This window comes from Amphiprion ocellaris, chromosome 15, assembly GCF_022539595.1.
Source record: "Amphiprion ocellaris isolate individual 3 ecotype Okinawa chromosome 15, ASM2253959v1, whole genome shotgun sequence".
NCBI lineage: Eukaryota > Metazoa > Chordata > Actinopteri > Pomacentridae > Amphiprion > Amphiprion ocellaris.
The window spans coordinates 34,317,670-34,330,385 of record NC_072780.1 but is presented as its reverse complement, the minus strand read 5'-3'; the positions used below and the strand labels follow the sequence as shown (position 1 = coordinate 34,330,385).

At 35.6% G+C, this 12,716-nt stretch overlaps 1 protein-coding gene across 6 annotated transcripts in view; it reads left to right on the top strand.

Annotated features, from left to right (window-relative positions):
- Window positions 1-12,716, top strand: part of map7d1b (MAP7 domain containing 1b) — a 72,898-nt gene that overhangs the window by 18,497 nt on the left and 41,685 nt on the right. For all 6 annotated transcript variants that reach the window (XM_023264058.3, XM_023264054.3, XM_023264059.3 and 3 more), the window contains exon 2: window positions 9,728-9,913. In XM_023264058.3, coding sequence (XP_023119826.2) covers window positions 9,728-9,913 — 186 coding nt within the window. The remainder of the gene's footprint in view (window positions 1-9,727; window positions 9,914-12,716) is intronic.

The window sequence follows — 12,716 nt, the reverse complement described above, 5'->3', positions numbered from 1 at the left end:
TTGTCTGAAAAAAATCCAAAAATCCAGCCAAAAAATTCCCCAAATTTCTGAAAATTTGCAAAACCTTCAGGAAGAAAATTCCAATAATTCCTCAAAAGTTTCCCTTAAAAGTTTTATTTAAAAAAATCCTCCAAATTTGGCAAGAAAATTCTTGTAAATATTTTCAAAAAATGAGTAAAAATCTTCCAAAAAATCCTAAAAATATCTAAAGTGATTCCATAAATATCAGTAAAACTTCTGATATTTTCTTTAAGAACATTCACATAAAAATCAACCAAAATCCAGTGAATTTCACTGGATTTTGGTTGATTTTTATGTGAATCTTCTTAAGAAACATGTTCAACATTTCTTTTTTCCCACCAAAAAATGTTCAAAGATTTCCCAAAAATGTTGAAAATGTGGACATCAGAAGTTTCACTGAGAAAATGTTTTTTTTTCCCACATTTTCAAACTTTAAAACGTGTCAATTTGACCCGCAGGACAACAGGAGGGTTAAACTTATTTTACAGATTTTCCCTGTTTTGTTGAATTTATAGGTAATATGTAATAAAAAAACACAGAAAAAAATTATTTACATGTTAACCATTAAAAAACTGACTTGAAAATAGTTTTTCATTATTTTCCAATCAGTAAAATTACTCAACTCAACTTTATTTATAAAGCGCTTTAAACAGCAGACGCTGAAACAAAGTGCTGTACAATAAACAATGAATTAAAACATTAAAACCATAAATAAAACATAAATAAAACATACACATATTAAGACAGCAGCACAATTAAACAGAAGCAGAGTCTCATGCTGTGTTAAAATTAAATTACATCTAATCCGTTTTTTAAATCAACAAAAAATACTATTATTTTACCGATAATTGCTTTATTAAATCATGCCTCAGAAAATCCCAGGAAATATTAATTAAAATTAATAATATCCACATAAAAACATGCATTTTTACAGTTATTCCTTCTTTTCAGTGCATTTTGCTGCATTTAAATCAGCTAAACATGTCATCATTTTACAGATATCGTCATGGTTTTCACAGTTTTTTTAACATATTTTTCTGTTTTTTAAACAGCTTTTAACAGTAATTTTAAGATTTAAGATAAAACAGAAATCCTCTCTGACCTCGGTACCAAATTAGAATAAAAAATCTGCTGTAAAATAAACATTAAAATGTGCAAAAATGCACGTTTCTGAATGCATTTTATTCATTTTTAGCAGCTTTTCCCCACCATATTCAGTGTTTTCAGTCAGTCCTTCTCCACACAGCTGTTCAGGAGGCTTAGAAACAGGGATTCTGGGTAATGTAGTGCTTTAGAATTACACATTGTTCTCCGAGCATCATTTGGTTTTCAGCTCTAGTTTTTTTTTTTACAGGTTTATTCTCTTATGGTTAAAGCAGTTCAGATTTTTAAATTTTTCTCATAAACAAACTTTGTGAGGGCTGCAGCGTCCTGAAACGCCTCGACAGAACCGCAAACCTTTTAAGGCCGACATTCTCAGCGTGGTTCTTCTATTTATAACGGAGTGACAGAAACCCGAGGAGGCTCCAGGAATCTGTGTTTCTGTGTTAGATCCAGACCAACATGTGCTTCTGGAGCTGCTGTCAGTCTGTGGACCTTTCTTTGTTGTTGTCTCATTTATTCTTTCTTCACTGTAATAAAATGTCTACGGAACCAGAATCAGAGACGTTTTCTGTCAGACAGAAGACATAAAAAATGGAAACATGAAAATCCTGGAATCAACGGCATTTTTCCAGGTGTCCACCAGTGTTAGCAATACCAGAGAAATCATTTTGGCTCTACATACTGTGAATGTTTTCATTTCCATTCTGTCTGCTTTGTACAAACACTGCCTGCAGTTCACTAAATAACATTACAGAATTTTTGCCATGTAACTGTTGGTTGAGTCAATAATGGCTTCACGGTCGAGTGTTTTTCATTTTTTACGGAATCTGTTTTGAGCAAAGGATTTATTTTTGGCAAATTTTTAAATTCAGACACGTAGAATGAAGTGATTTTGAGGTAAGGTCATGATTTTAAGCTTAGATTTAATAAATTTTCACGACAAAACCGAAAGTCACTCATGATTAGTTCTGGTGTTGTTGGAAAGCTGAATATCAGAGGATTTTTCCTGCTTTTAACGTTTTTTTGCTTGAATAAATAATGCAATTTTTGTGATTTTTCAAAATAAGACTCCTTTAAACCTCGCCGATGGATTTTCAGTGAACTTCTGTTTATTTCAGTGAACTTCTGTTTATTTCAGTGAACTTCTATTTATTTCAGTGAACTTCTATTTATTTCAGTGAACTTCTATTTATTTCAGTGAACTTCTATTTATTTCAATGAACTTCTATTTGTTTCAGTGAACTTCTATTTATTTCAGTGAACTTATATTTATTTCAATGAACTTATATTTATTTCAGTGAACTTCTATTTATTTCAGTGAACTTCTGTTTATTTCAGTGAACTTCTATTTGTTTCAGTGAACTTCTGTTTATTTCAGTGAACTTCTATTTATTTCAATGAACTTATATTTATTTCAATGAACTTCTATTTATTTCAATGAACTTATATTTATTTCAATGAACTTATATTTATTTCAGTGAACTTCTATTTATTTCAGTGAACTTCTATTTATTTCAATGAACTTATATTTATTTCAGTGAACTTCTATTTATTTCAGTGAACTTCTATTTGTTTCAGTGAACTTCTATTTATTTCAGTGAACTTCTGTTTATTTCAATGAACTTCTATTTATTTCAATGAACTTATATTTATTTCAGTGAACTTCTATTTATTTCAGTGAACTTCTATTTATTTCAATGAACTTCTATTTGTTTCAGTGAACTTCTATTTATTTCAGTGAACTTATATTTATTTCAATGAACTTCTATTTATTTCAGTGAACTTCTATTTGTTTCAGTGAACTTCTGTTTATTTCAGTGAACTTCTATTTATTTCAGTGAACTTCTATTTATTTCAGTGAACTTCTATTTATTTCAATGAACTTCTATTTATTTCAGTGAACTTCTATTTATTTCAATGAACTTCTGTTTATTTCAGTGAACTTCTATTTATTTCAATGAACTTCTGTTTATTTCAGTGAACTTCTATTCAGCTGTTTATTAGTGATTTTTTTATCCTCTTTTTGTTCCTGATCTGAGCTCTATTGAAGCTTTTCTCCACCAGACATGTTAAATTCTCTGATTTCTGTGTTTTTTTCTGCCTCTCTGAGTCTTTTCCAGCCATAAAAGGCTCATTAAATCCCAGAAAGGCAGCAGTAATCTGTGAGGAGGAGCTGGAATCTGAAATCCTCTTTTTGAAAATCCTTTCTTCAGCATCAGGTTCCATCTCAACATGATTCTTCATCTTCTCTCTCGTCCGACACGCCGCCGGTTTTAGCATGTCATTATTCCAGTTTTCAGCCGGAGATCAGTTCATCTGTGATCCGGGAGCTTCTGTGAGCGTTTGGTCGGGTCTGAGCCTCGTTATTATCCATCTGCAGCATTTATTAGTTTATTTATCTCCAGTCCTTTATGTCTTCTACAAACTAAAACTGTCTTTTAAAATCCAACACTTTACTGCTGCAATGTTGTGGTCAACTATTACACAAGAGCAAATTAATATTTTTTAAAATACTGATACTTTTAAAATTTTATTTTTAATTAATACATTTTCAATATACATAATTTTAAATAACAGCAATATATCTGTGAAATTCTGATTTGCATACAATAAAAAATGTATATTTACAAGAAAAAATAATATTTCCAAAAACACTGATGCTTTTTTAAAAAATCTGTTTTTAATATTCATATTTTTTCTTTTAGATAACATTAAATATCTGAAATTCTGATTTAAATACAGTAAAAAATATGTATTTTTACATTCAAATGTTGCACAAGAACAAATTAATATTTCTAAAAATACTGATGCCTTTTAAATATTATTTTTAATTAATCAATTTTTAATCCAAATAATTTTTAATATTTTAAATAACAACAAATATCTTTGACATTCTGATTTAAACGCAGTAAAATAATGTATATTTTTATGGTCAAATATTACACAAGAATAATATTTACAAAAATACTGATGCTTTTAAAAAAAATTAAATTAATCAATTTTTAATATTTTTTATTTTAGATAACATTAAATATCTGTGAAATTCTGATGTAAATACAATAAAAATATTTTTATATTCAAATATTGCACAAGAACAAATTAATATTTCTAAAAATGCTGATGCTTTTTTATATTTAATATTTTATTTCTGAGGTTTTACTAGTTATCATAAAATCTGTAAAATAACAGTTAAAACAGTGATTTTTAACTTTTAAATCACAGAAAATATGTGTGAAATCCAGATTTAAATACAATGAAAAACTATATTTAAGATCAAATGTTATACCAGAACAAATTAGCATTTCCAAAAATACAGATTTTTATGTGGATTTTATTTCCAGCTTTTTTTCATTTTTCCAGGTAAATTAATTCAGATTTTTTTCTTGAGATTTTTCAATCTATAGTTCAACAACAACAACAAAAAGAGGAAAAATCTGTGAAATGACAATAAATTGTTCAAAAAATGAGTTTAAAAATGTGTAAAAGCATTTTAAACACACAAAACGTTCCAGTTCAAACAGCCTGAAACATTTTAAGACTTTAAACTACAGAGACAATAGTTCTTTATTTTGTTATCAGGATTTTAAACCTTCCCACAGTTGGAGATTTTCTCAGGAAAATAAACCAAATCTAAGCTTAAATCGTGATCTTTAATCATAATTTTAAACATGCATTTGGTTTATTTTTTCGGTGGAACGACGATGAGTAGTTCAAAGACTGTCAGAAAGTTGGAAATCTAAATATTCTTTCTGTTTTTACACTTTCTGACTCTGATAAATGCTTCAACTTTGGATTTTTTTAGAATTAACAAACCTGCCGGTGAGTTTTGGAGTTCAAAAGGTAAAAACTTAAATAAAATTGCCTGTTTTCACCAAATTATCGTCCAAAAATTGTAAAAACAAAAAGACTTTACTTCAGCTCTTCAGCAATGACTTACTTCACCAAATCTCATTTGAAAATCAGACAAAAATAAACCAATTATTCTAATCAAATTCTGTAAAAAACTAAAAATTCTGAGCTCCTCGGTTCAGCCGTGAAGATATGAGCGACTCAGCTCCGACCAGCGCTCACGTCACTAAAATTCAGAGATTTTTCAGCTGAACTGCAGGCAGAGCAGAAAACAGAAACGTATAAAAGCTGTTTAAATAAATAATTTATGGTCAAATATCTGCATTCATTAGTGACAGCTAGTGCTGGGCGATATGACGATACATATCGTGAGAACGATAGAAAAGTGTCTATCGTTCCATTTCTCTTCTATCGTTTCTTTCGTTTCTACCCTAATTTTATCAACTATTACAGCAAATATATCATTAAATAGCCTGCGACGATTGTATTAGTGTTTTCTTGTCACTATGCATACTCTAAGTTTATATAAGTGGAAATAAAGAAGAATAAAAAAGATTTTTCGCAAAGAAACTCCGTCTTGTGGCTTTTACGACATGACGCTGCTTTACGTTCTTTGATTCTCACGCGGGTTTGCGACATGCTTTACGTTACTTAACTCATGAGTGCTGAACGATGGACGCGCAACAGGTAGAGCTGGCTCGAATAGCAGTTTCTGGGCTCCGGATGTTCGGTCCCTATTAATGACGAACATTCGGTCCCCTCCTTAACGTCCCCGGGGGGGGGTGGGGGTGGAGGTAGGAGGGGGCGGATATTCCGATCTCAAAATTAATATCCGCATACCACCATGGGGATCGAATATTCGGATATTCGGGTCCAGCCCTAGCAACAGGTTGAAGTTTCATGGAGAAAAGTAAGCAATGAAATTTTTGTCAAACTTTTCAGAGAACAACTGAAAACATACTTTATTGTGGTATATCGTCATATATATAGTTATCGTGATATAAAATAATCCATATCGTGATATATGATTTTTTCCATATCGCCCAGCACTAGTGACAGCTGTGAGAAAAACGCTGCTCATGTTGATTCCAGCTCATTTTCTGACTAAACATGGTGGAAACTTCTGTAGGTTTTAGTTTGAAATGTAGATTTTCAGGGTTTTTACGGTTTCAGGTCCAGTTTTGTGCTCTCAGGGTCGATGACGTTGTCGGTGGAACTCGTGGATCTGTTGGATCAGAGAATCAAAGCTGCCTTTCAGGGATTTTAACCCACTGAGATAGAAACTGAATCTGTTTCAGTGACGGCTTTGTGCTGCGTTCAGGTCACATGACACCGGAGATAAATCAGAAACACAGATTTGTGTTTGTTCCACAGCTAAAGATGAAACTAAAAGTCAGAAATGCAGCAAAAACGAACCAAACACAAACAGAAGAGTGGAAAGTTTGACCTGAGGAGCCTTTATTCTCATTTTATCATTACTCCTTTCCTGCTTATCTTGAGGTAAAATCTCACTTTTATTACTGCAAACCTGCTTCTTAGGTCTTGTTTTGAACTGAGAATTATTGTATTTAATAATTCTCTGATCCATTCAGCTCCTCTTTGTTCATTTTGGTGCCGTTTTACGTCCATTCAGGACAAACTTCCTCAGGTGTTTGAGCCTGAAGTCAGTCCGTCTGTTGAGTTCAATCTGCTGTCATCTGGTCTCTGAGGCTCCGACTTGTTGAAACTTGTTGAAACTGTGCAGGATTGTGGAAAAGTATGTTGTGGTTGGAATCCTGGAACTTTTTACATTGGACATCCTATTTATAAAGTCTTTGTCTGCTGAACTACATCATGCAGAAGTCTGGATACTGAAGAGAAATGAGCTTCTGTATCCGTCTGTTTATTCACTGTAAAGCAGGAGAGTCCAACTGATCCTAGTCCAGGTTCCACATCCAGTCCAGTCTGATCTCCAGTAGACCGGACCAGTAAAACCAGTAAAACCACAGCAGAATAGCCTAGAAATAAACACAGCTCAGTTTATCATTTCCACATTACAACTTCCAGATCACAGAGTGTCTACAAAGGAACACAACATTTAGTCACTTGGAACTGAACCAGAGAGGATTTACTGGAGGATCACAACCACAAAAGAAGACAAAAAAAGACAAAAAACAACAAAACACACGACATAATATTACAAAAATGAGACACACAACACGAGACAAAACAAAAAATACAACAAAAAGACAAAAACTAGATAAAAAATTACAAATTGAGATGAAAAAAAAACACAATATGACACGAAACAAAACAAAAAAGAGACAAGTTACAAAGCGACGATAAAATGGACAATCAATAAAAAAGAGGCAAAAAACATGGAATAAAGCAAAACACAAAACGACAGAAATAAGCCAAAAACCACAAGCGAGACAAAAAGGAAACACGAAACGACAAAAACATGAGACAAAAGTCAGACAAAAAAGACCAAAAACAACAAAAATACAACAAAATATTTGAAAAATGGCACACAACATGACAACAAAATGAGCCAAAGGAGACAAAAAAATGACAAAAATGAGGAACAAAACAACAGAAAGTAGACATTTGACCTGGTTTAGATCCTTCCTTTGTTTTTTCTGCTTCCACTGTTTGTGGGTTTTTGTTTTTATTGTATTCCTGCATTGGAGTTTTTTCATCCGTTCAGCTCCTGGATGTGTTTCTCTTCTTGACAGGTGTTTTTTTAGGTGGAAATCCCCCAAAATTCCCCAGAGCTTCAGAAGTTAAGATCTGAGACACACGAGCATCTAGAAGTCAGACTAATCCAGCTTTGACTGCATTGATTTCAACGTTTCTGAACTGAACTACATGGAGATGAAGCACTGAGCAGACTCTACGTTTACATTTCCTACTATTTATAGAGACACAAACACAGAAAAGATGAAAATGATCAAAGTTTCAGGACTCAAACCAGTAAAACGCTCGTCGGTTTCTCTGAAATCTTCAAACTTTTCAAACAAGTCAGGTTCTTTAGAACCAGCTGGGATGTTAAAAACTCATTTGTTTTTCACTAAAGCAGAGAAAATAAGAAAGAGAGAAAGATAATAAAAGAAAACAGAAGCGATAAAAACAACAATAAAAATGAGATCAAACCTGTTTCTGCAGTAAAACATGTTTTCATGCGGGATTTAAAGCGTCTCTGTGGGTTTATTTAACCCTTGTGTCGCCCTGCAGGTCAAATTGACCCGTTTTAAAGTTTGAAAATGTGGAGAAAAAATTAATTCACAGTGAAACTTCTCATGTCCACATTTTCAACATTTTTTGGAAATTTTTTAGCATTTTTTGATGGAGAAAACTGCATAAAAAATTTTCAGAAATTTGGGGATTTTTTTTGCTGAATTTTTGGATTTTTTCAGACAGGGAAACAATATTTTTTGGTGCCTGTAAATGAGGACAGCAGGAGGGTTAATTAAGACAGTTTAACGTTAATTATCCCCGTGGAGGAAACTATTCAAACATTTCTTCATTTATAGAAGCACAGATTCACAACAACCTGCACTGGTTTCATTTTCTGCTGCAGGAATCTCCGTTGGTTTCTGGTTTTAAAGCTGTTAAAAGTCTCGCCTGCTGCTCTTTAACGGGTTTAAAACTGAGATGTTAATCATCTCTAATGAGGCTGGAGGGTTGATGAAGGTGTTCCAGCAGAACAACGGCTTTTAGATGAAGTGTCACCTCAGAGACTAAATGTGAGACGACAAGAAGAAGCAGCAGAAGACGAACGTTTAATGACCTTTTAGAGTTTCTGAGAAATGCTGTGATTTTGGTCATTTTTTTGAAAGTTAAACATTTTTCATTAGTTTCATACTTGACTCCTTATAATCGGTAGAAGCACTGCCTGCAGTTCAGTCGAAAACTTCCTGAATTTTGGTCCCATGACTGTTAGTCGCAGCTGAGTCAATAATAGACGTCATGATTAAAGCAAGAAACACAGAATGTTTTTGTTTTTTACAGAATCAAGTTAAACCAAACAGGTTATTTTTGATAAATTTCTAAACAAGATACATAGACGTGGTTTCAGTAAAATGAAATTTTAGACAAATTTTTAACTGAATTTGAACAAAATTTTTGTCATGGACAAATTTTGAGCATTTTGGACACATTATGAGTCACTGCAGACAAAATTTTGTCTAATTTTAGACACTTTTTTGTAATTTTGGACACATTTTCATAGATTTTCAGCTCGTTCTGAGTCGTTCTGGACAAATTAAGTCATTTTGGACCAGTTTGAGTGCATGAAGACTGTTGTGTTCACTCATGCAGCCAATCTTTTTTTAAATTTTAGACAAAATTTAACTGAATTTGAGCTAACCTGTGGTCATTATAGAGCGATTACAAACTCACTTTACATAAATTTCAATTGATTGTGATAAATCTTCAAGTCATTTTGGACCAGTTTGAGTGCATGAAGACTGTTGTGTTCACTCTTGCAGCCAGTTTTTTTTTTCATTTGAACATCATTGAACATCATTGTGGACTGTTGGTTGCAGCTGAGTCAATAAAGGCTTCATGATCAAACCAAGAAACCAGATTTTTTAGTTTTTTACAGAATTTGGTTGCAGAAAAAGGCATATTTTTGGTGAATTTTTGAGTGACACATGCAGAATAAAGTGATGTTAAAGAAACATCACAGCATTAATGTCAGATTATTGCCTAAAAACAGGTGTTTGATTCTGCTATGTTGGTATTAAAGTCTTCTTCCTTTGTTTTCCTGCAGCTCTGCCTCTGCAGTCGGACCCTCAGAAGTCTTTGGGGAAGGACCTCCTGACTCCGGATGATTCTGCCGTCTCAGATCTTTCTCCTAAAACGGAATCTAAAACCCAGACGCCCACCAAGACAGATGCCTCCTCCAGGACCGACGTCCAGCCTCCCACCCCCGGCAGCAGCCCTCAGCCCAAGAAAGGTAACCGAGACGCCATTCAGATGTGCAGTGTGGTCATTTTTTACCGTTTCTGAGGCGTTTTTATGACGTAAGAGTAGAAATATGAGCAGAGATGAAGTCAGAGGGAGGTGGAGGTTCCTTCCAGTAAACTTTATGGTTCGTGGTTGAAGCATAAATCATCACAATTCAGATGATGTCAATGATTTTAAGACTCCAGTATCACAGCAGGAACAGTCCTCTGCCTTTACTAAGGATTTTAAACTTTCCAACAATCCAACTTTGTCGCTGGAAAGTCAATCAGATCTGTGCTTAATGTTGTGATATTTCTTTAAAGTCACTTTATTCTGCATGTCACTCAAGCATTCACCATAAATAACCCCTTCACTGTAACCCAATTCTATAAAAAACAGAAAATTCTGTGTTTCTTGGTTTAATCATGAAGCCTTTATTGACCCAGCTGTGACCAACAGTCCACAATGACAAAAATTTGTTCAAAATGAGTTAAAAATTTGTCGAAAATTTCATTTTATTGAAACCACATCTTTGTGTTTCATTTAGAAATTTACCAAAAACCCCCCGTTTGGTTTAACTTGATTCTGTGAAAAACAAAAAATTCTGTGTTTCATTTCACAAATATTAAACCATGAGTGACTCAGATGCAGTCGACGGTAACAGGAAAACAATTCATGGAGTTTTTGGTTGAACTGCAGGGGTTCTCTCTCCTTCTTCATGTTGTTGTGGTTCCTCAGAGCTGCAGGACTTTAAAATGAACCAGAGTGAGTTAAAATGAGTCAGAAAGGGAGAATCTCTCCTCTGTTCTTCCTGCCGCTTTGAAACATTCTTTCTTGTTAGTTTTCTGCTGGTATCGTGACTTCCTGTCCTGCAGATCTGAGCACGTTGGCGACACAAAGAGGAACTCCAGTGATTTCATCAGACGTCTGCAGGGCTTCTGGGAGTTCTGCTCAACTCATGAGGAAAAGTGTTTAAAGCCTTCAGTGTCTCCAGAGGGAGTCGACGGTGTGAGATTACCAGACGTCTGTTAGCATGTTAGCATGTCTGGTGCAGGCTACGTTAGCCGCTGCTAGCTCAACACACCTGAGTCTGGAGGCCTCAAGAGCCCAGATGATGTTTTTTGGTTTTTATCTTTACTTTTGTGGGTTTTAGCTGCTTTTTGTGCAACTAAAAGGTCTGAAAACTTACAAAACTCTGCTCCCTACCTGCCTGAAATGCTTCATTTGAAGTACAGGATTTTCTTCTGTTACGTGTTGATGTCATCGTGTCAACATTTTCATATCGCTGTCAAACAAACAACATTATTCACCATAAGAGCTCCTGTTGTTTTGACTGTGTTTCTACTTTGGAGATACTCTACATATTCAGCATTTCCCTGCTTTCCTCGACCCAGCTGACCAATCAGAGCAGACTAAGGCTTGTCAGCAGGCGGGGCTTAAAGAAACAGATTTAAACAGAAGAGGAGCTATGAGCTACATATGAGGATAATAATGTGTTTTTAGAACATTAAAGCCTCAAATAAACTGTTGGAGTCCCCAGAACAGAATTATAAAATGGTAAATGTACTTCATAGGGGCTCTTTAACTGTCTGCAGTCCCGTTGCATTATGGGTAATGTAGGACAAGACGTCCACTGAGACTCTGACAGGATAATAGTAATGCAATGAAACATCAGAACGATGAGGAGGAAATAGGAGCAGCACATGGAGAAGGACTAATGGAGGACTGATGGAGGTTTAGGAAGTGGAGGAGGACTGATGGAGGTTTAGAAGGTTTAGGAGGTTTAGAAGGTGGAGGAGGACCGATGGAGATGGAGGATGTCTAGGAGGTGGAGGATGTCTAGGACGTGGAGGAGGTTTAGGAGGTGGAAGATGTTTAGGAGGTGGAGGATGTTTAGGAGGTGGAGGAGGTTTAGGAGGTGGAGGAGGTTTAGGAGGTGGAAGATGTTTAGGAGGTGGAGGATGTCTAGGAGGTGGAAGATGTTTAGGAGGTGGAGGATGTTTAGGAGGTGGAGGATGTCTAGGAAGTGGAGGATGTCTAGGAGGTGGAAGATGTTTAGGAGGTGGAGGATGTTTAGGAGGTGGAGGATGTCTAGGAGGTGGAGGATGTCTAGGAGGTGGAAGATGTTTAGGAGGTGGAGGAGGTGGAGGAGGTTTAGGAGGTGGAAGATGTTTAGGAGGTGGAGGATGTCTAGGAGGTGGAAGATGTTTAGGAGGTGGAGGATGTCTAGGAGGTGGAAGATGTTTAGGAGGTGGAGGAGGTGGAGGAGGTTTAGGAGGTGGAAGATGTTTAGGAGGTGGAGGATGTCTAGGAGGTGGAAGATGTTTAGGAGGTGGAGGATGTCTAGGAGGTGGAAGATGTTTAGGAGGTGGAGGAGGTGGAGGAGGTTTAGGAGGTGGAAGATGTTTAGGAGGTGGAGGATGTCTAGGAGGTGGAAGATGTTTAGGAGGTGGAGGAGGTGGAGGAGGTTTAGGAGGTGGAAGATGTTTAGGAGGTGGAGGATGTCTAGGAGGTGGAAGATGTTTAGGAGGTGGAGGATGTCTAGGAGGTGGAAGATGTTTAGGAGGTGCATCATGACGTCTTGGAGCTCCAGGAGCTGCAGAAACATGAGATTTATTTCTCTGCATCCGGCCGTGTAGAAGCTCTGCAAGGTAGGGAGGGAGGGAGGAAATTCATGTCGCCATGGAGACGGGGCAGCAGACTGCTCTGTGATTGGCTGAGACCGTGCAGCATCCATATTCCATATCTGAAGAGGAGAACCTCGGGGGTCCTGGTTTACACCAGCAGCTTATTCTCAGCTGAACATTACTGAA